This window comes from Gekko japonicus, unplaced genomic scaffold (assembly GCF_001447785.1).
Source record: "Gekko japonicus isolate JY-2015 unplaced genomic scaffold, Gekko_japonicus_V1.1 scaffold276, whole genome shotgun sequence".
NCBI classification, from domain to species: Eukaryota; Metazoa; Chordata; class Lepidosauria; order Squamata; family Gekkonidae; genus Gekko; species Gekko japonicus.
This window is the reverse complement of record NW_015171510.1, coordinates 1,106,683-1,129,386: the sequence shown is the minus strand read 5'-3', so window position 1 is coordinate 1,129,386 and position 22,704 is coordinate 1,106,683. Positions and strand designations below refer to the sequence as shown.

Sequence of the window (22,704 nt, the reverse complement as noted above, 5' to 3'; positions counted from 1 at the left end):
TGGGACAACCTTAAAAATAAAAGATGAAGAAATTAGAGTCCATTTGAAATAAAAAAGAAGAGGGCTCAATACAAAAATTTAACCGGCTTTTTGCAGAAAAACTCCATCCTCTGCAGATGGATAATACCCGAAGGACTGGTCTTCAACTACAAAGATAAAAAAAAAGAAAAGATAGACTTTGTTTTAAAAGCAAAGCTGTTCTTGGAACAACAACAAAAACCAGCAAACAAAAAAGATACAGCAGAGGAACAAGATATCGAAGAAAAAAGCAGCACACATGGGTTGGGAGATTTGGAATCAACAGCGAGTTGTAGCCCAGAAGAAAACTCTGAATCAGAATTAGGGGAAGCATCCCCAAAAGTCCTGAAAGTCAAATGGAAATATGAAAAGAAGAAAAATAAAGGGAAGAAACAGATTTAGTAGAATTGTATAAGCCTAAAAGTCTTATTGTTTGTATTCACTTGATTCAATTTTATATTTACCAGTCTATAATAGAAGCAGTAGAGACTAGCTGTATTCCAAAAACTATTTCTTTATAGAGAGAGCTTTAGCTAAATATGCATTTAACCATTATATATGATATGAGAGGGAGGGCTTGTGTTCCACCATTGGTGTGAATCTTTCTGCTCTCATGAGGCACGGAGACTTTCCCGTTCATTATGTAACCTCCCGCTGGGAGAATTCCCACGCGTGCGCTTGGATTTCATTTGCTTAGCCATTTGCAGCATCACGCTATATGAAGGGATGCATCCGCCCCATTGTCATTCCTAACAATATCCCTATAGATCATGGCAACGGACCTGTAATCTAATAAAGCATAACGTTTCCCTGGAATTGTGTGTGGAGATTTACTTGCTGTTGAACCTGACAAAATGGTTAGGAATCTCCTTTTCCCCATTGGACCAATTCTCTCCTAAACGAGATGAGCGGTGCCGGGGGGGCAGGGGTTACCCCGACAACCACGTCGGGGACTACCCCGACCACCACATCAGTGTCTACACTGACTACCACAGCGGTGCCAGTGACGGTACCCACGACGGTGCCCACGACGGCCCCAACCACAACAGCACCGGTGGTACCCACCCCGATGACTTCAGAAACGAGGACGCAAGTGACAACGACCCCACAGACGACAGCAAGCTCAGGAGGGCCGGTGTCAACGGATGGAAGGGCTACACCTCGGTCGGCGGTATCCTTCATCCCCGTGCATTTGGGAAAAGGGGTGACCTACCACCTCAAAGACAGATACTGGGGCCAGCATGTGGGAGACTCCACGCAAACTACCTGGTCGATGCCGGGGAGTCGGAGTCCGGACAGTATTTTTGACCCCCGGTCGAGGTCAGGGAGTTTCAGGATGACCCCGGGTAGACCCATCATGTTCCCACCGAGATTGTCGGTTAGTCCGGGACGAGACATAGATGGGAGGCTTGATAGCCTGGAACTGGACTGCCGCACTATAATGCGGGACATGGGGCAATTGCGCCAGAACCTTCTGGGAATAGTGGCCCATGCGGTGCAGACCCAAATGGCCGTTCCACAGGTCCCACCGATAATTCCCATCCCAGCACCTGGCCTCAGCCACCCCCTTCCCCCCCATTCCTAACAATATCCCTATAGATCATGGCAACGGACCTGTAATCTAATAAAGCATAACATTTCCCTGGAATCATGTGTGGAGATTTACTTGCTGTTGAACCTGACAGTTTCCTCTTTAGCATCTGAAGCCATACTGGAGCAGTGTGAGACATGGCTAGACAGTAGCTGCACTGTTTTGGAATGAGAATCTAGCTCTGAAAAGTAGCTCTGAAGCCTATTAAAAGTAAATACTGCAGCTAAGCAGTTGATTTTGAAATGTGCACTCTTCATAAGGTGACAGATTTCAGAAACTTTGATTTACATTGTTCAGGGTGGATAGTTTTACTGCTTTTCAGCCCCTAACCCAGCGGTGAGGAAATTACAGTTTGGTGATTTACATGTGGCCCGTGGGAACTTTTCATCCAGCCCTCAAACTCAGAGCTCTTTAAAGCACACAAATGCCTCTTATATTTTGTTTTTCTTAATGGTCTTAATAGCATTCAGCCTTCTGTCTGTTAAATCAGGGGTGTCAAAAAAGCAGCCCGTGGGCCAGTTCAGGCTCTTGGAGGGCTCCTATCTGGCCCACAAGGAACTGGCTGTCTCCAGTTCTGCTGCTGCGTCACAGCTTGCTTTACCAGACTCTCTCAGTCACCCAGGAGAGATAGATAGGCAAGCTTCTGTTCCCTGCACTGGCTGAGACTGCTTCCCCTCCTCCTCCCAGTGTGTGGGTATTTTATTGGGCTCGTTATGCTGTGGCTCTCCTGGGTGCAAGTAGGTTTGCCTCCCCTTTTTCACTGTATTTCATGCCCTCATGACCTCAGTAAGAAAGCAATGTGAACTATTTAGAAGTAGAATAACAACAAGCCAGTGAGACAAATTAGGCTGAGAGTGTGTGTCCAGACTAGGTTCACCCAGCACATTTCCTTTGTAGACTGGGGGTTTTGAACCTAGGCTTCCCAGTCAGTAGGCTGATACTGACCACTATACATTGCTGTCTCTCTGTTCTTGCACTGTCTCATAGGAGTTGTAGTTATTTCTCTGGGGAAGTTTTGTAAACAAACACATAGCCCTCAGTCTGTATCAGGATGCCTTCTCATGTTCTTGACCAGCGTACAAAAGCATGCAATGCCCAGCTATTTAATGTTTTCCCCTGGGTCCTAGGCTCAGAGCACTGAGCATGAGATTTCTGTAATGAATGTCAATAAATCAAAAAGTAGGTTTGCAGCGTACTGAGCAGCATACTCAGGATTGCTACAGCACAGACATTTTATGCAATAATTCAGAGCAAAAGGTGTCAGTTATCAAAGACTGTTAAATAAATAAAATATTGCAAGAGTGCTAATGTTTTAAGCATGTTTTAAAGTTTTAAAAAATCTTTAATTGTGTTTGTGTCCTTTATAAAGTTTATATCTCTGCCACCTGTCATTACATTTTATGACACACATGGCCCGGCCCTTCATGGTCTCATTTATGTCAAATCTGGCCCTCATAATAAATGAGTTTGACACACCTGTATTAAACAATTTGTCAGGACCATTGGTTTACCAGTCCATATCAGCTAGCAGGGCAGTAATTCCCCAGAATCATTAAACAGCTCAACAGCCAAGACCCATTAAGAACCATTCAAAACAGCAGAGCAAGAGAGAGGGCCACGTATAAGTCTATGCCTGCTTTAAAGGGCTCTCAGTTGGAGACCAGCTCTTGCTTTTTTCCCTAGTAGGCTAGTAATGGAAACAGGAAAAATCACTTCTCCCTGCTCTAACCCTTTTACAATCCCTTCTCCTTTCCACAGATTCCAGACAGTATGCCCCAAACATTAAAGTCAAGTTTCCTTCTGACACTTACGCACTGGCTGGGCAGCTGGTGGCTTTGGAGTGCTTTGCCTTTGGGAAGTAAGTGCTTGAGTCAGTTGTATTTAACCTCTTACTGCTGACAGCTGACAGGTTGTGGGCCAGTGTGTTAATAAGCTTGGTAAGGCATCCTCTGCTTCCTAGTAGCAAGGATGCAAAAGGGAATGGAAAGATTAAAAATAACAGAACCACTGTCCAGGAAATAGTTTAAGAGCGTAAGCTCTAACTTGCAGTGGCTGGAGCATTCCCAAGTCTGCATTTAGTAAATCCTTATTCTTCCCACATTGTAGAGTGGATGATTCCAGGTAGTGAATTATACTATATGATGTCCCATTTTGTGAGCCCATTTTTCATATTCTGTATGTGCTGATTCATTGTTTTCAGTGTATTATGATAATGGTTATTGGATAACAAATGTTATTCATTGACAGCTCTTAGCTAGGGCTCCTCACAGCTTAGTTGGTTCCAGAATCTGTTTTAAATGCGATGCTGTAATGCTAAAATTTTAAAAATAAACAGCAGTGCCTCTGAACATGTACAGAGTGCTTACCAAATACTGAGTATCCACAAGTAGATCTCACAGTCTGGGATGGAGAGTAGGAAGGAAGGAGTTTCTAAGCCAGTGTGATTTCTGGGCAGGCTTATATGCCAGCAGTTTTGTGGTTTTGTACAGTCTTATGTTGAAAAATATAATGAAATAGGAAATTACCTAGGACAATAAATAGAACTTGAACAATTTAAAAGGATGGAAGATACTGCTCACAATGAGGAAAATTTGAGAGGTGTGGGCTGTAACAGGAAGGAGCAGAATGCTTTGTGTGATGTGATGTTTTGTTTTGTTCTTAAGTATTACGTTGCTCCTGAAGTTTCAGGTTGCATTTTGATTGAGTTTCCTTTTCTGATCCAGCCCTGTCCCTCAAATAAAATGGCGCAAGCTGGATGGCAGTTCATCCTCTTCATGGATCGCAACTAAGCCCCTCCTGCAATTTGAGAAGATTGGCTTTGATGATGAGGGCATTTATGAATGTGAAGCTGAGAACATCAAAGGAAAAGACACCCATCAAGGACGCATCATCATCCAAGGTGAGGCTGCCCAGGAAGTCCTTTCTCCAGGCTTAAGTTGTTCTTTTGCTTGCAAGCCCATTGCACCTTGTCTTGCTCCAAGAATGGGGATAAGAGAAATGGCTGCATGAAGAGGAGCAGCTACAGCAACAGAGTTGGGTAGGTGATCAGAAGAGGTTCGCATCAGTCATCTGGGAACAAGAGGAATACCTCCTCTTTTTATGATTTCTCTTTATTAATTTTCAGGAACATATAAACAAACAAAGAAAAAACAAAAACATATATACCTGTTGCAACACATATATCTGCTAACCTAAAGTAAATCCAAGCTGCTCCTCTTCTGCATCAAGGCTAAACGGTCTCTCCCCCGCTAACCGCCGTTGCGGGGGGGACCGAACAAGCCTTCTGCACCCAGTCTCCCTCCAGGAAATTGGGAGGAGTCCAACACAGTCGGCGAAGACGGGAAAGGAACTCCAAAGAAAGCAAAAAAGGTCAGGGAGATCAGGGAGCGTCCTGAAAACACCCGCAGCACCGCACCATTTTCCCGGAACACCCCGGAATACCTTCTCAAAAGCACTTAATTGTTTGGCAGCAAAGGTTCAGGAGAGAAATAAAAGAGACAGGAAGCTGTAATTAAAAAGTGGATTGGAGTGGGAAGGTGAAAACAAGGACCTATTTGTACATGAAATTGTCTTGTCCCCCTTTAAAGCCTTTCAGACTAGTAGCCATCACTGCATCCTGTGGCAGTGAATTCCAGAAGTTAGTCTGAGACTCAGGGCTCTTTTTGTAGCAGGAACTCCTTTGTATATTAGGAGATACACCCCTAATGTAGCCAATCCTCCCAGAGCTTACAGAGCTCTTCTTCCAGGGGCTACTGTAAGCTCTTGGAGGATTGGCTACATTAGGGGTGTTTCGCCTAATATGCAAAGGAGTTCCTTCCTGCTACAAAGAGAGCCCTGAGTACAGCAGTACTGAGTACAGTACACCCATCAGCTTCATGCCCACGAGTTGTGATATTACAGTGCACCAAGAGGGAGAAAACGTTTTCTACATACACTCTCACCCCTTAGTTGTCATTTCTCTACACTGAAAAGTTCCAACCACTTGATCATTCAGTTACCCTTTTCCGGCATTACAATAACCCTTTTGAGGTACAGCAATCAAAATGGTGCAATACACCACATTCCAGATGTGACAGCGTCACAGATCTATATAAAGGTGTTATGGGTCTAAGGGCTGGATCAAGCTGCAATTTTTTTTATGCTTCTCTCTCACTGCAGATCTCTGATTCCCTCTTATGCTGTCTGGGAGGGGGCACTGTGTCACAGGGGCAGCACTTTGTAGGGTATTTCGGGCTGCAGTAGGAGTGGGGAGACGAAGCAGCCCTATTCTGCTGACAGACAAATCCCTTAAATCAGTCAAGATTTTCTGCAAGACCCACGCCCAGTTGTTTCATTTTCAATCCTTTTCCTAAGCGTAGAATTTCCCTTTTTCATCACACAGAGTCAACATTTTAATTGAGCTGTCCACCACAATCCCAAAATCTCCTGCTCAGTCAATGTCAGTTCAGACCCCATCAACATGTGATTTAAATTAAGGGGTTTCACCCCAAGATGTATTACCTTGTACTTGTACTAACTATCATTTTGCACATTGTCACCCACTCACCCAGTGTGGAGGGATCTTTTTGAATCTCCTCACAATCAGCTTTGGTTCTCATAATCTTGAATAATTATCATCTACAAATATGATCTTTGCTGCTCACCCCCAATTCTAGGTCATTTATGAACCAATTAAGAAGAAGTATTACCACTGCGAGAGCTATCCATTTACTCCTACTCTCTGTTTCCTGTTTAGTTAGTTTCTGATCCATGAGAGGATCTGTCTTCTTATCCCTTGACTGCAAAGATAATTTAGGAGTCCTTGGTGAGGGAGTTTGTCAAAAGCTTTTTTGAAAATCAAAGTGTATAATGTGTACCAGATCACAGAGCCAGTTTGGTGTAGTGGTTAAGTGCGTGGACTCTGGGAGAACCGGGTTTGATTCCCCACTCCTCCACTTGCACCTGCCTGGATGACCTTGGGCAAGCCTTAGTTCTGATAAGAGCTGTTCTCAAAAAAAGAGCAGTTTCTGTCAAGAGCTCTCTCAGCCCCACCTACCTCACAGAGTGTCTGTTGTGGGGAGGGGAAGGGAAAAGGAGTTTGTAAGCCGCTCTGAGACACCTTTGGGTAGTGAAGGGCGGGGTATAAATCCAATCTCCTCCTCCTCCTCCACTATTATTCATGTAAACTCCAGAATGTTGGTGAGACAGTCCTTCTCTTAACAGAAGTGGAGTCTTCCTCAGAGGGACCTTGCTCCTTTGTGTGCTTATCTATCTTTAATTATAGCTTCCACCAATTTATGTGGAAGAGATGTTGGACTAACTGACTTGTAATTTCCTGTACCTCCTCTATATCCCTTTTTAAAAAACTGGCTTCATATCTGCTATTTCTTCATCCTCTGGAAAGGAGGTGGATTTCAGTGATGTTACATATACATTTGTTAGGAGATGAGCAATTTTGAATGTGAATTCCTCAAGAAGCCTTGGGTGTATGCCAGTGGACTTAGTGATTAGTTGGTTTTAACTTGTCCATTGCCCTAGAACTTCATTTGTCATCACGTCTGTTTGACTCAGTTCTTCCAATACCCTTCCTGAAAACAGTGGCTTTACTGTGGATAACTGCCTTAGATTTTCTGCAGTAAAAATCAACACAAAGAATTAATTTGGTTTTCCCACACAGGACAAATAGTAGTGGGGGGAGCCTTGCAACTAAAAAGCAGGGGAAAATATTTTAAATAATTAAAAAAAACATTTTAACCAGGTTTGGGAAATGAAATGCCTTGTGGTAGTGGTAGGGTTTACAATACCATGGCAAATCCCCAATGCAAGGTGAACTTTATGAATTTTGTTCTGCTTTTTGTGTGAAATTCATGGATCTGATTCCACTCTTTGTAGCTCAGCCAGAATGGCTGAAGGTCATCACAGACAGAGAGGCTGACATCGGATCAGACCTGCGCTGGAGCTGTGCTGCATCTGGCAAGCCGAGGCCTACAATAAAATGGCTACGGAATGGGCAGCCATTAACTTACCAGGTATCACATAGATCACTGACAGGTAGTAGTTATCACTGCCCTTCATCTTCAACTTCTGAAGTCTCTGTAATCTAATCTAGTCAGCCTTGTGACTTTGCATTTCCATTACTTTCTCTTTCCCATTGTGCACTGGTAATCAGACATCCCATTTGTCATGTGGACCAGGTATCTTAGGAAAATCACTCTGCCTGTAAATTCTGGAGGGATAGTCATGTTAATTAGTTGTAGCACAGCAAGAAAGTGAGCTTTGTGGCACCTTAAACTAACAGATTCATTGAGGCAAAAGTGTCACGACATGTATAAAGTATATTCTCAGTTGGTGGTAGGGCTGCCAAGTGGGGGCGAGGGGCGGGTGGTGGGTAAACCCCCGCTTTGGAGGCCTGATTTCCGCTGCGGCGGAATCAGGCCCGGGGGGGAACTCCGCCCCCCGAAGCGCAGCGTGGCTGTGTCACCAGAGGTGACGCAACCACGTCGATCACGTTGGGGGCGTGGCCCCGATTGTCGGAGGGAAAACTCTATGGTTTTCCCTCCGACGATTGGGTCGACGTTGCACGTCACTTCCGGTGACGTGCTGGCGGCATGCGCGTGCTTTGCGCGCCCCTGCGCATGACGAGGGACGGCTCCCAGCGCGCAGTTAGGCTCCCCTGCCAGTGAGTGAAATTCACTTGGCAACCCTAGTTGGTGGTGATAGACATAGAGATGGTGAAATAAAAACTGTAAATAGATTAAAATGCAGTGAAATGTAAAGCTTGTTATACTTCAAAGAATGTGAAAAAACATAATGACAATAGTTTACATTGATATAGCACATTCAGTTTTCAAAACACTTCACATATATTTGTTTGTAAAACAGGCCAGTGATGTTATCCCCATATTTTGTTTGGGTCTGAGGCTGAGAAAAATTATTCACTAAATCTAAAAATAAAATATCTTAAGCTTGTTAATTCATTTGAAAAAAGATTAAATTTGGATTCCAGTAAGAAACAACTGAAGTTTATTTTGTACATAGCTGGAAGCACAGAATTTAACACAACAATGACCAGTGTCTTAATTAGCCATTTTTGCATTTTTGATTGATGGACTCCTCAGTCATTTCCAGTGGCTTACAAGAGCAATCTTAGCTGAAGTTCATACAATTGAAAGAAAGCTGAAACAAAGCATAAGTAGTAACAGGACATGTTTTAAAAAATGAACAAATTACATAGTAGGATAATACATACAGCCACAGATACTATGTACTGTACACAGTAGTATAGTCCACAATCCCTTTCCTTTTCTTAAAACATCTTCCTTTTTTAAAATGCCCTTCTGAATAATTCAATTGTACATAACCAGGAGAATAGAATCCTTCCTGACCTTATCAGGCAGGCTATTTCATAAACTGAGGGCTACAACAGAGAATACATGTGTATGGGCATTTGTTGATCTTGCCTGTTTGCAGGGTGGCACCTGCAGAAGGCCCTGATAAGATGAGCAAAGCTGTCATGGTAGACCATAAGGAGACAGGCTATCCTGAAGTTATGAGGGTACAAGGGCCATGAAGGGCTTTGTATGTGATAACGAGTTTGATCCAAAATAATACTCCCTAAGTATCTTTCACCATAAGTCGGAAGTGACTTGAGAGCAACTTAACCACACACACACCCCTCTTTCCCAGCGTATCTTAATACAAATCTTCCTTATCAAAAATACTGACAACAGCAAGAGGGAAGCATACTAATAAAACAAGAGTAACATGTGAGAAATAGACTTGGTTAAGACATCACACAAACCTGTGGTTTATTTAAACTAAGGATGATTTGTCCGATGGTTGAAATCTGAGCCACTCCACTTATTACAGTTAGTTAGGGTACATCAAACAAGGACTCAGAAGTATGGTTTCAAGCTGGTTATTAACCATGGTTGTCATAATTGGTTTTGTATGATGTGTGGACATTTAGGCTTAAACCTGACTTTTGCGGGGGTAATACTCTCACAACAGTGCAGGGTGGAATTATCAGACAGATCTCTGTGAGACAGGTGTGGGAAAGGCTGAAGACAATGAAACTAGTATTTGTCAAGACAAACCATGGTTTGAATGATCATCTGTGAGCCAAATCCTTGTTTCACAAACTAAAAAACCAATAATAAATTATGGTTTTGTGTTGTAATTGTCAGAACAAAATATGCATGTTCATCAAGTTCTCTCCCTATTTTTGTTTCAGTGAGGTGTTCCCTTCATAAAAGAGCAATTTGCTCAAAAAGGATTTGAGAGCTAGAATTTCAGATTTGCTTTTGTATACCCTGCCCAAAATGTTTGTTGTGCCATACTCTGGGACATATTACCCACTGGAAATGTTTTTGTTAACTGGAATGCTAGTTAAGTGAGCCAGTTTATGTTTTCATATATTTAAATTGGCATCTATAAATGACAAGCTGGGTGTCTGTCTCAGAAGTAGCGATTTTATTCCAGGATGGGAATCCTGCATAATTATATTTCACAGCCCTAGTGTCACTATACTAACCGTGCAAAGGTAGCTTCACTAACATGGAGGACAACCAGTGGCACATTGTATACAGCTTTGGGCACAATAATAGCCATAGAAATATTTCCTTCATACATCCCTTGGAGTGACAGGTGGCATATTAATTTTCCTCATGCCATTCTCGTGTGGCTTTTGACAACCAGAATATTGAACAGCTACTTTTCAAAGGAAGCAGGTGTTCCACGAAGTTTCTGAAATATTTGAGCCCTCACACCTGTGCGCGCGCACATACACACATGAGTGAATAACAGCAAGTAGAGCATGTCACAGAGCTTGGCAAGTTTAGCTAAGATGTGTCAAACATGACTGGATATTAACAACATAACACTACTGAGGAAGCTGGTTTGAGGATCTCTGCTGAAGCTCAGCTCTCAGAGTCTTTCAGTTTCATGCTTTGTGTTGCTTTCTGACCACCTAATCCACTTGTCTGCACAGAATCGTATTGAAGTGAATGGTGGAGATTTGAGGATTTTAAAGTTAACAATGGAGGACTCTGGGATGTACCAGTGTGTAGCAGACAACAAGCATGGCACTGTTTATGCTAGTGCTGAATTGTATGTGCAAGGTAAGTTCTAGGTAGTATCAATATGATTTAGGTGAGAGGTTCTCTCACCAATTCCAATGAAAATGTCTCCAATTAAAAAGTTTTAGCTCTCTGGATTATGAAATATCAGTGGAGAAAAGATTGTCCCAAACACTGGATGACTGCCATATAAAAATGCAGTGGAATGTTTCATAATGAAACACTGACCTACTGTTTTAATTTATCTTTTTCTTTGTTTCATTTTGTTTTTCTATTGTTAGTGGCTTTGAGTGAGTCTCTGGAGAGGTAGTGTAGAATGTTCTAAATAAATAGTGGAGTTAATTCAGTGGGGTATTTCCATCTTGTAGAGTGTGACTTCCCTACTTTCACCTTCCCAGTGCAACCAAAAATGTCCTCCAAAATGCTGGGTGTCAGAGGTCTGCAGCAAGGATGGGGGGGGGGAGAGATTAACAAAAAGCCAGTGGATTTATCTCAAACTTTTTAATGGTATATAGTCATATTTAAAAATTCACGTTATCCCATTCCCCAAGTGGTGACTTCTGCTTCATGCACCGTGAAAGCTATTGTGTTCCTGCCTGTGCCCTGAGATCATGATCTGAGGCTCTACTCTGTCTTCCCTCCTTTTCGGGAGATGAGGCAAATAAGTGCTGGGGCAAGTGCCTTTTCAGCAGTGACAACCCAGTTTTGAAGTGCTCTCTAAATAGAAGTTTGCCTAAGAAGGATTTGTTGTTCTTCTGATGCCAGGTAAAGACTCTCTCAGGTTTTTCGGTGAACTGGTTGTATAGCAGTAGCATTATTTTAGTATGCTGTTTTTATCTCTGCTGCGATTTTGTTTGCATTTTATTCTTGTCTGATTGATGTGTTTTGAATTGACTGGTTTATTTTCAGTATTATATCGTAAGAATTTTAATTACGTTATTACCTACCTTGGGAGCCAGTTTTTGGTTGTGCCATAAGGGCTTTAAATGTATAAATTATAAACTCATGTGAGGAGGCCAAACAAACCTTAAATTTTTATAATTAAAATATTTCTTTATATGATATTTAACCCACCTTTCTCCATACAGATCCAAGGCGGCTTACAATATTAATTAAATATAATTAAAACAGATAAAATTCACATAGAATATATGTAGCAAACAACCTGATTAACAACTAGCCCCATTAAAATTCTTTTTAAAGAGTACAGCCTTGCCCAACGTCTGGAAGCCTTCCTCATTTGTTCTGAAAGCCTGTCCTGCTGGGGAAGGCCCTTTAATGAACAGGTGTTGATCTTACCTACCTACATGAAAGGAAGGTTCTGCATAATCTCTTGTATTTTTTGATTCATTTTTTTCCTTCTATTAATTGTCTCTCGTATAAAAATTCCCCGGAGGAAGGCCTTAAATGCATCCCAGACAGTTATTAATTTAGATTCTGGGCGCAAATTAAATTGAAAAAATTCTTTGATCTCTTTTTTGACTTTCCCCAAAAACTCCTGATCTTTCAATAGAAATATATTAAGCCTCCACCTTGTCTGCCGTTGTGTCTCTGTTAATGTCAACAACACTGGTTTGTGGTCTGCGTATGTCATTGGCTGGATTTCTACCTCTTTAACCTCCGTCAATAGTGATCCACTTAGCCAGAACATATCTAATCTGGACCACGATTTATGTCGTCCGGAGTAATAAGTATAATCATATTTGTCTGGATTCTTCATTCTCCAGATATCTAACAGATTCAGATCTTCTGCCAGGCTTAAAAAGACAGCTGGGAGCTCCCCTCCTTTCCTATGTCGGCCTATCTTGGTTTTCCTGTCATAAATTTTATTGTGTACCAGAGATGTTCAGGTACTTGCTGGTTCAACTCACATTCTGTTCAGCGGCTGTGAGCAGAGAGCTGATTTTTTTGCCAAGCTGTTCACATGTTCATGAGTAATTCAAACCTGTTCATTGGGTTACTTTTTGTATATTCAAACAGTACAGTACAGTGGGGGTAGCAGTGTACTACACATCCACATTCTCACAAAGCTTGATGAGAACCATAGATCCACCCTCCCCCACAGACCTGTTATCATTATCCACCAGCCAGTGATATAAACAAATGGTGAGAAAATTAATCAGTCAGCCAGTGATTGCAAATAAAACACTATATTTTTAAATGTCTATTTGGTGTTCATTTAATAAAGGCTATTACCTGCAGGCACGTTTTTGCACAGCTCTATGGGAATCACAGTACCCCCCCCATGTCTTTTAATTGCCTGACCCCACCATCTGTGACCCTCTCAGAGGTTACAAAAGTGGCTTGCCAAGGTAAAAGGAAATGGAACTGAAATAGCACAGCAACTGTGTGGTTGCAAAGCTGTTTGGCTGCTGTTTGAGTTGGTTGGTGGTGAGGGAAGGAGATCTAAGGCTCAGCTTCTGAGAACTTGCTGTTGAACATAATATGTTTGTGTCAAGCCCCACCTGCCCTTATGGGGGTCTGCTCCCTCCTCCGTCACCCTCCCAGACCCTGAGAACAGCGGGAGGTCTCAGAATGGGGAGGGGGTTCAATTATCCACCTTCCTCCTCCTCTCTGCTTGGTCACATCTAGAACAACCTCCAGAGCCCAGTCTGTTTTCCTCCTTGACCTCCCTTTTATCTTCCCTCATCACTTTCATGCCCCACCTCCCTTCCACTCCCTTATCAGCCTCGCCCCACGTGCTCAGCCGGTTTCTCCTTGCCAGGACTGGAAAGGGTGGGTCCCCACTTCCTTCCTGCTTCTTCCTGGGGAAGTACCACCCTTCTGCTTGTGGCCTCACACCAGAGTCACGTCAGCAGTATCTGGTGTGGACTCTAACATCCTGCGAACTCCCTCCCTCACTGTTCCAGCTACTGACCACCCTTGGGACTTGGGACTTGCCGCTGGGACTCCATTCTCCGCAGCAACAGGACCGTGGTGGATCTTGCCAGGAAGCCACCTTTGTGCCCATCTGGAGGTCACTGCCAGTGGCAGTGACTTCCAGGTGGTAACCACCAGCCCTGCCACACTCCTCTCCACACTGGGACCCAAGGCCCATGAGTGCTGCAGGTGTGACTGATCAAGAGAGAGATCTTGGAGTTGTAGTGGATAACTCACTGAAAATGTCGAGACAGTGTGTGACTGCAATAAAGAAGGCCAATGCTATGCTGGGGATTATTAGGAAGGGTATTGAAAACAGATCAGCCAATATCATAATGCCGCTATATAAATCAATGGTGAGACCTCATTTGGAATACTGTGTGCAGTTCTGGTCACCACACCTTAAAAAGGATATTATAGCTTTGGAAAAAGTGCAGAAAAGGGCAACTCGAATGATAAAAGGGTTGGAACACTTTCCCTATGAGGAAAGGTTAAAGCGCTTAGGGCTCTTTAGCTTGGAGAAAAGACGACTGAGGGGTGACATGATCGAGGTTTATAAGATTATGCATGGGAAAGAGCAGGTAGAGAAAGAGGTACTTTTCTCCCTTTCTCACAATACAAGAACTCGTGGGCACTCCATGAAACTGCAGAGCGGTCGGGTTAGAACGGATAAAAGGAAGTACTTCTTCACCCAAAGAGTGATTAACACATGGAATTCACTGCCACAGGAAGTGGTGGCGGCTACAAGCATGGACGGCTTCAAAAGGGAATTAGATAACCATATGGAGCAGAGGTCCATCAGTGGATATTAGCCACAAGGTATAGATAGGGGCTCTGGGGCAAGTGATGCTCTGTCTTCTTGGTGCTTGGGGGGGGGTCAACAGTGGGAGGGCTTCTAATGTCCTGGCCCCACTGCTGGACCTCCTGATGGCACTGGTATTTCTGGCCACTGTGTGACAGAGTGTTGGACTGGATGGGCCTTTGGCCTGATCCAACATTGGCGTCTCTTATGTTCTTATGTTCTTATTCCACTGCTGCCAGGGTCCAGGTTTGGGGTGGCACGGGCTAGGTCCTGCTCTTATACCATGGGGGTCTTGGGCCATCCCAAGCCCAGACACTTTGTCTGGCCAAACATGCTTGCTGTAAACTTCTCAGCATTCTTAGGACCAAGAAACAACCCTCATTAGAGACACATGATTGCAACAAAGGTGGAAAGAGGTAATTGTTCAACTCTACATGACCCAAGCCAAGAGGGGCTTTGAAGATGAGCATCAACACCTTGAATTGAACCCAAAAGCATACTGATTACCAGTGAAATTTTCTTAGCACAGGTGTAATATGTCTATTAAGTCTAGCATTGACCAAAAAAACCAAACCCTGGCTGCCATATTTTGCGTTGGTTGTAGTTCTTGGGTAGCCCCATGTAGGGCATATTAAAGTAGTCTAGCATGGATCAGCACAGTCAGGTCAGCTGAGTCCAAAAGGGAAGCCAGTCTCTGTGCAAGATGAAGCTGGAAGAAAGAATTCTTCAGTGAGCACTTTTTTTCCTAATAGAAGTGAAGGATCTAACAAAATGCTTGAACTCTCCACTGACAATTTAACTTTGTCAAGTGTAAGAAGCGTAACACCATTCAGGACATCCACTTTGCTGACCAGCATCACCTGTACTTTGAAATATCATTGGTTATTGAGTAATGCCATACTCATAACCTGTCTCAAATATCCCTTTGTCCTTCACAAAGATGACACCATTGCAACCAAGACTGAAATATACCTATCAGTTGAAACCAGCATGATTATGTATTTTTCCCTTATACTGAATAATGGGTCGTGTCAGTATAATTGTGTTATATTTATTGTTGTTACCTGCATTGGATCCTCAGTCATCAGGAAAAGGTGAGTTTCCAATTGTTTTAAATAACTAAATGCACTGGTACAAAACTATTTAGGTGTCCCAAGTGTAAACAGAAAGCCATGTTTAAGAGAAACAGTAAAATATGCCACAGCAACAGCAACCTTTGCGCCATTCTAAAATCCACTGGGAATCTTTATAAGTTCCATGTCCTGGCATTCACTAAAAGCACGTTAATCGCATTTCTTCTTAGCTCTTGCTCCAGATTTTCGTCTAAACCCTGTGAAGCGACTGATACCAGCAGCTCGAGGAGGGGAAGTCATCATTCACTGCCAGCCAAGATCTGCACCAAAATCCGTTATACTCTGGACCAAAGGGACTGAACTTCTGCACAATAGTCCCAGGTACCAGAAGCTTCTTGGTAGTTAGACAAAAATATCCATAACCATGTGTTTCTCCATGGCATGGTTAGCCTGCTGATCTCTGCTTAGCCTGGATCTAACTTTTGTTTCACCTCATACAGTGTATGTTTTTCTTGGAAAGCATCCCACTGCACTTAGTGGGGCTCCCTTCCAGGGATGTGTGTTCAGGAGTGCAATTTTAATCCTTCAGAGGCAATGTCTTCTTGTCTGGTCCTGCTGCAAATCCATCAATTGATTTAGAAGGTACCTAGATGTCTGTTTTATCCAAACAGAGGAGATACATGATCTATTAAAGCCCTACCTGGCTTGGGACCAGGGTATTTGAAGGACTGTCTTCTCCCATTCGTTCTTGCGTGGGAATTAAAATTGCAGGGAGACGCGCTCTTGACAGTCCTACCAAAGATGCTCATTTGGGGACTACACAAGAGAGGGCCTTTTCCACAGTAGCCCTGCAATTATGTAACAACCAGTTGCACCTGGCTCCCTCATTGTTGATCTTTAGGAGACTGTTGAAGACAAGTTTTATTTAGGATTGCATTTTGATTGTCTTAGCATTTATTACGGCAGTCCTAACTGGAGTTTTAAAACTGTGATTTTATGGGTTTTATAACAGTTGCTTTATTGTGTTTTTATAATGATTTATTTATATTGTAAGCCGCATTAAATTCTGCAAGGGGAGAAAGGCGGCTAACGAATGTCTCTCTGTGTATGTGCCCTGTAGAGCCTTGTGGCCTGCCGACCCACATCTCCTGGTAGTCACCGGCCCAAAAGACATCTGCTTAGCCTCAAGCATGGCCAGGGTCTTTTCCACCCTGGCCTGATGGAATACGCTCCCACCGGAGATCGGGGCCCTGTGGGATCTATTACAGTTCCGCAGGGCCTACAAAATGGAGCTGTTCTGCCAGGCCTTTGGTTGAGGCAGAAGATGTCCAATCCATTCCCCTGTACACCGTCTTTGTCACTGTTCTTTGTCCAAACTGACCCTGCTAGAAGACTGTCAACTGTAGAAGGCATTTCAATTCTCCGTTTTGTTGCCATCATTACTATTACCTGTTCATTTTAAACTTGTCTTAGTTTTTATGTTTAATGCTTTTATGGACCTATATACTGTTACCCACTTGTGGGCTAGGGTGGGATATAAAGAAAATTAAATAAATAAGTAAATAATAAATAAAATAAAAATAAATAGTGGCTATCAAGCTAGAATGTGGCAGATCTATATTCACTTTGTAGCTGTATTAGACTTCTTGGATGGGAATAGATCTTGGAAATACAGCCTACATTGTCTGTGGAAAACAAGAAACAAAGTCTGAACTGTGAAGAAGTGCCTTCCATACTATACAAGAAAAATGGCATAAGACTGGCCACCCTTAAGCACTTTGTGGAGAAACCAGAAAAAAGTAAACCCAAAGGCTTTGCACAGTTGAAACAGCAACATCAATCACATCATTTTTAAGTAGCTTGGAAGAAAAGCATGCAATACCCTTCTAATGAGTTCATTTTATCCGTGGGGGTAGTCTAGTTTTGTATGTCTATCTCAGCCATTTGGTTGGCATTAAGCCAATCGATTTCCTTTTGGTAAACATTGATCACAACTGTTATTTGCCACTGTATGTTGCTGAATAGAGCGGGTCTTCTGATTAAAATTTCCACAGGTATCTAGAGTAAGTTACAAAAATCGCTAATTTAGCCCTAAAACAGGATTAAAACTCTGCTTTATACAATATATTATCCTTGACAGATTTTACTCATCACATGTTGCATAATTCATCTGTTTCTTGATTCTGCATGTCTGATAATTTGACTTGGTGATCTATGCTTGCTTGCGCCAACTTTATTTTTCTTTTGGTGGGCTTTTTCTTCACTGCAGCATAACTATTACTCCTGATGGCACCTTGATCATTCAGAATATTAGCAAGTCAGATGAGGGGAAATATACCTGCTTTGCTGAAAATTTCATGGGCAAAGCAAACAGCACAGGAATCCTCTCGGTTCGAGGTAAGGTTTTTTCTGGAAACAAGCTGTGACCCTGGACTTACCCGGGGCTGTTTTTCCAGCTGCAGGGCAATGGGCCATTGTGCCCACATGGCAGTGAGCTGCGTGGATGGGACCAACAATTGTTGTTGGGAACCCGGCGGCTTCCTCTAGGCAATCTATGTCTAGTTGTCTTGGGTGTTGATGTGGGTGGGCCAGGGGAGGGCCCCTTAGCTGGGGGTCCCTCCCCGGTTTTGTCCCATCTCCTCTTAAAGCCACAAAGTCATCAGGTACCTTCAGCACACTCTTCAACCATCCCTCCTCCCCCCCCCCCCCGGTTTCTGATTTTGTAGCGCAATAATCTTTCTGGTTATCTCCTTGCCTGTCACAGCTTTGGGTGGTTTTAGGCATTGGGCTGGATCCATTTGGTAGGGAGGATGTGCCTGCATGCCCGCCTCCCCCAGGTGTGGACCCCTTCAAGGGGTCTTGGGGGTGAAGCCAGGTAGCACCATGCCCAGCTTGTGGGCTGTTGCTTGGCTCCACTCGCAGGTGGCAAAGTGGGCTTGTACCCATGTGGGTCCACTTAACTTGCCATTCCAGATTTACCCCCATGCAGACAGACTGGGGAAGAGTGTCATTGGCTGGTAGGCAAGTCACTCAATGCTTGGATTTGTGCCCTATGCCACGCCACTGCTCCTGTTGCTGTAATCAAAAAAGCTGGGCCTACTCTGTTTGTGCCACCTACTCTCTCGCCCTTCACCTACCCTTGGGACTGCAATGAATATTGTAATAGAAAGGGTAGCACATTTTGCCAACACCTCTGCTCCAAAAAAGTACATATTTCCCTGTTTTATCACCACAACCACCCATGAGGTAGGTTAGGGTGTGAGAGCTAGTGAACTCTGATGTACACTAACACCTTTGGGAAAGAATATCTCTATCACTTGGTTCTCCACAGATGCCACCAAAATCACCTTGGCGCCATCCAGTGCTGATATCAATGTAGGCGAGAACATTTCCCTTCAGTGCCACGCTTCTCATGACCCAACAATGGACCTCACCTTTACTTGGAGCCTGGATGACTTTCCTATTGATTTCACCAAGTCTGAAGGCCATTACAAGCGAGCGAGTACAGTGAGTACTGTAAATTGCAGGCTGTTAGCACATTATGTCCAAAAAGCTGGTCACAGTGAGAAGAGACCCAAAGATTTTTCTCCCACTGGGTGTTATTTTTCTTTGCTAATTATATATGATCATTTACCTGTCTCCAAGACACAGCAGATACAACCCTGACTTCCAGCTGCCTGTCACTCTTTCAGCCCATTTGTTTTAGTATTCCCGCCCTGGCTCTGATGTTGTTCCTGTTGGATACTGTCTCTCATTCATAGAAAGAGAGCATTGGAGACCTCATGATCTTGAATGCTCAGCTGAAACATGCCGGACGATATACATGTACAGCCCAGACGGTGGTGGACAGTGCTTCCGAGTCAGCCGCACTGGTTGTAAGAGGTAATTTTTCCTGTTCACTGTTTGCCTCCTGGATTTATGAATGACATGACCATGCTGCTCCTGCTCCTTTCGTATTAGGGTTGTCCAGCCTTTCTGTTCTCAGAGCCTCTGTAATTCTCCTGAAAGCTCCCAAGTGGAAACTATATTACCCATGCAAACTAGTTCTTTTAGGAATATGTTCATAGTAAATATCTATCAGTAAATACTTCCCAGATATAAGAAACGTGCACTTAGGCATAGCATTACATACAATTGTGTACATTTACATACTACCTACAAATTAAAATGAGCAAGACAGATTGTCTCTGCTGTGGTCTCTGTCATGTTGTGTGGCAAGAGTGGCCACTGTTTTACCTGCTTTTATTGTCGCTGCCACCACCTCAGGTAAAATCTAACTGTCACATGGATTGCCTGAAGACAACTCCACAGGGGTGTCGCTAAGTAGCATGCCAAGCAGCAAGGCAGATGGGTAAGGACTTGTGCAGACTCTCTCAAGTGAAACAAACTTTATTTCTACAAGGCACAAACTCAGGGTACCATAAAGGACAGGTTCACCAAGTAAAATAAACAACAAGACAGTGGCTAACTAGTACTTGTATATCTTTCCTGCAACCCATCCCTGGTGCATCTACAGCCCTCTTCTAAGTAAAATAAACAACAAGACAATGGCTAACTAGTACTTGTAATCCATGTTACATTTGATCTCTGGCAGTTGCAGGATGCCCCCATCCCTGGTGCATCTACAGCCCTCTTTAGGATCATTCTCCTCTGTCATCCAACACGCTCAACCACAGACCCAAGGGGAGCTCCCAGGAATTTCTTTCTAAACAAAGGACCGGCTGCCCTTTCAGACTTCCCTGTCACTTGTGTTCCAGGGGCCTTTGGTCAGTCTGGATGCCAAGCCTTGGTGCTCAAGCCTGCCAAACCCGGACCCTCAAGTCTAGAAGTGTTAACACATCAAAAAGCTGGCATGTTGTCCCTCTCAGTTGGAAAAGGATGCTCTGTATCTGGCAAAGAGGACCTCCCCAGCTGTAGTGACATCTGGACTGCCTTTCATCACCATAACTGTCAAGGCATCTCTTGCCCCCCTGCCTCTCATCTCAGCACACTCTCTGCTTCTTACAACATGAAAACAGTTTTCTTTTCCTTAAAAATAAACTTGTGGGCATATGCTTTACCATATGTTTATTAAATTTCATTAAAGCTGCCTACTGTCAGATAAAATGGCCGTAGAGGTTGCCAGTTGGCCATTCCTTTGCCACATTGTTAGAAAAGCAACTGGAGGCAATTCAGATTTGGAGGAGATTCTGTTACTCCCTGATGTTGAAAAATGTCAGTTTTAGCCATCTCATGTTTGTTCAAGAGTGGTCTCTCATAGATTTTTATACTGCAGATTGTCAAGATATTGATTTAGGTGATTTCATGTCTCAGGATATAAAAAGTTATGCAAGTGTCCTTTCAATAGGCTGAAAATTCCCATGTGAAGCAGAATGTATCCTTTAGACAATTTTTTAAAAATTAAAAACTTAAACTGATTGAAAATCTACTAGCGCAGGACCTAGAATTCTATTTGACACCTAGAAACATAAATTCTCTGTCCAGAATAGATGGTTACAATAAGGTCAATTTGCCTGGAGTGAAGAAGCCCGGAGAATTCCTGGCATATTGAATATTAGTAGATTGATAAGTTGTGACTTCCATAAAACCTATCTACTAGCCTAGAATTATTCAGCATGCTCTGGAATTCTGGCTGAAATAATTGAATAGATTCATCCTCAGTGCTACCATAAAGACAAGGGAGCAGGAACAGAGATTCACAGAGTTTAGATATAGCTGACAAAGTCCACATTGCAAATCCAGATGTTACACTTTGCATTTATAATACACACCTTCAATGAGATATTGTTATTTCTGCTATTGTTGTTCTCTTCCTGGTAGGTCCTCCAGGGCCTCCTGGGGGGTTGGTGGTGAGGGATATAAAAGATACCACTGTGCAACTGAGCTGGAGTCGAGGCTCTGATAACCACAGTCCTATTGCCAAATATGTCATCCAGGCCCGCACTCCACTCTTCTCCAAATGGAAGCAAGTGCGCACCAGTAAGTGTCTTGAAGGCAGTGGCCTATACTGTGCATGCTCCAGCGTGAGGCTTTGCTTCTCCCCTTTTGGCACTGCTTGCTCTATTTGGTCTATTCTTGTGCTTTTGGGTTATAGATCCTGCAAATATTGAAGGTAATGCAGAGACGGCCCAAGTGGTCAACCTCATACCATGGATGGATTATGAGTTCCGGGTCCTGGCTAGCAACATCCTTGGTACTGGAGAACCTAGCGTGCCATCTGCCAAGAGCCGCACCAAAGAAGCTGGTGAGTACATGTATTTTCTGAGGGAAAAAATCTAGCAGCAGCTGCATGATAGAACTTTGTCTCCCATGACAGTAGATGCCACAGTCAACTGCTGCTTATGAACTTCTGAGCAAGCATATATCACCTTTGTATTTTTGTGAGGACTATAACGTATTTGACATATTTAAGATTAAGATATTTAAGATATGGTGACCTGATTTTACTTCATGCTTTGCTTAGACATCCCAAATAGTTCTTTTCAGCAATTTAAAAGTGTATTCATACAAAATCATGTATAACAGTTACAGGGTTAATTGAACATTCTATTTGAATCTCAGTTTTAGTATTGAACTGCAGTTCAGTCTTCTTTTGGACATGGCTGCTGCCTTCTGCTTTGTTAGATGGTGTTATTTTTTGCCTCCAGATTGCTTGTTTTATATGTTCTAATTTAAGAGAGGCGGACTCTAATCTGGAGAACCGGGTTCTATTCCACAGTCCTCCATATGAAGCCAGTTGGGTGACCTTGGGTCAGTCACAGCTCTTTCAGTGCTCTCAGCTCCCCAAAATAAGTCTAGCTCACCACTTTACTGGTGCATATCGCGAAAGGGCTAGAACTTAAGGCTGCCAGACAATTTTCAGATCTCCTGGCTGTACAACACACATTGCCATACAATAATAATAATGAATTAATTATTATTCATTATTCTAATTTAACTTGCATTTGGTCTGTTTTATCGGGGAATAAAACAGCCCCTACAGTTGCACCATCTGGGCTCAGTGGAGGAGGGGGAGCACCTGGGGAACTCATCATCAACTGGACGGTAAGCTGGTCGTAAGCTATGTTTTCATTACTAATGGGTCTAATCATGTTTTCTGTAGGAAGGAGGATAAGCAGAAAATCATTCATGAACTCCTGTATTAATTTGTTGCCCTTATATCCAGACTTTTCTCCATCTTGGAACTCAAGGCAGATTATACAGCAAAACAGACACTGGCCAGAGCAGTCTTGCGTAGCTTCAGTGGGGTTGCTGTGTCACGTGTCTTCCACCCATAGCAGGCTT

At 43.2% G+C, this 22,704-nt stretch overlaps 1 protein-coding gene across 1 annotated transcript in view; it reads left to right on the top strand.

Annotated features, from left to right (window-relative positions):
- CNTN2 (contactin 2) overlaps positions 1 to 22,704 on the top strand; it is a 43,367-nt gene that overhangs the window by 8,819 nt on the left and 11,844 nt on the right. The window contains exons 6-16 of the mRNA XM_015419338.1: positions 3,368 to 3,467; positions 4,333 to 4,508; positions 7,481 to 7,617; positions 10,578 to 10,707; positions 15,651 to 15,801; positions 17,690 to 17,817; positions 18,752 to 18,927; positions 19,182 to 19,302; positions 21,241 to 21,399; positions 21,515 to 21,664; positions 22,394 to 22,464. Of these exons, the coding sequence (XP_015274824.1) occupies positions 3,368 to 3,467; positions 4,333 to 4,508; positions 7,481 to 7,617; positions 10,578 to 10,707; positions 15,651 to 15,801; positions 17,690 to 17,817; positions 18,752 to 18,927; positions 19,182 to 19,302; positions 21,241 to 21,399; positions 21,515 to 21,664; positions 22,394 to 22,464 (1,499 nt within the window). The remainder of the gene's footprint in view (positions 1 to 3,367; positions 3,468 to 4,332; positions 4,509 to 7,480; positions 7,618 to 10,577; positions 10,708 to 15,650; positions 15,802 to 17,689; positions 17,818 to 18,751; positions 18,928 to 19,181; positions 19,303 to 21,240; positions 21,400 to 21,514; positions 21,665 to 22,393; positions 22,465 to 22,704) is intronic.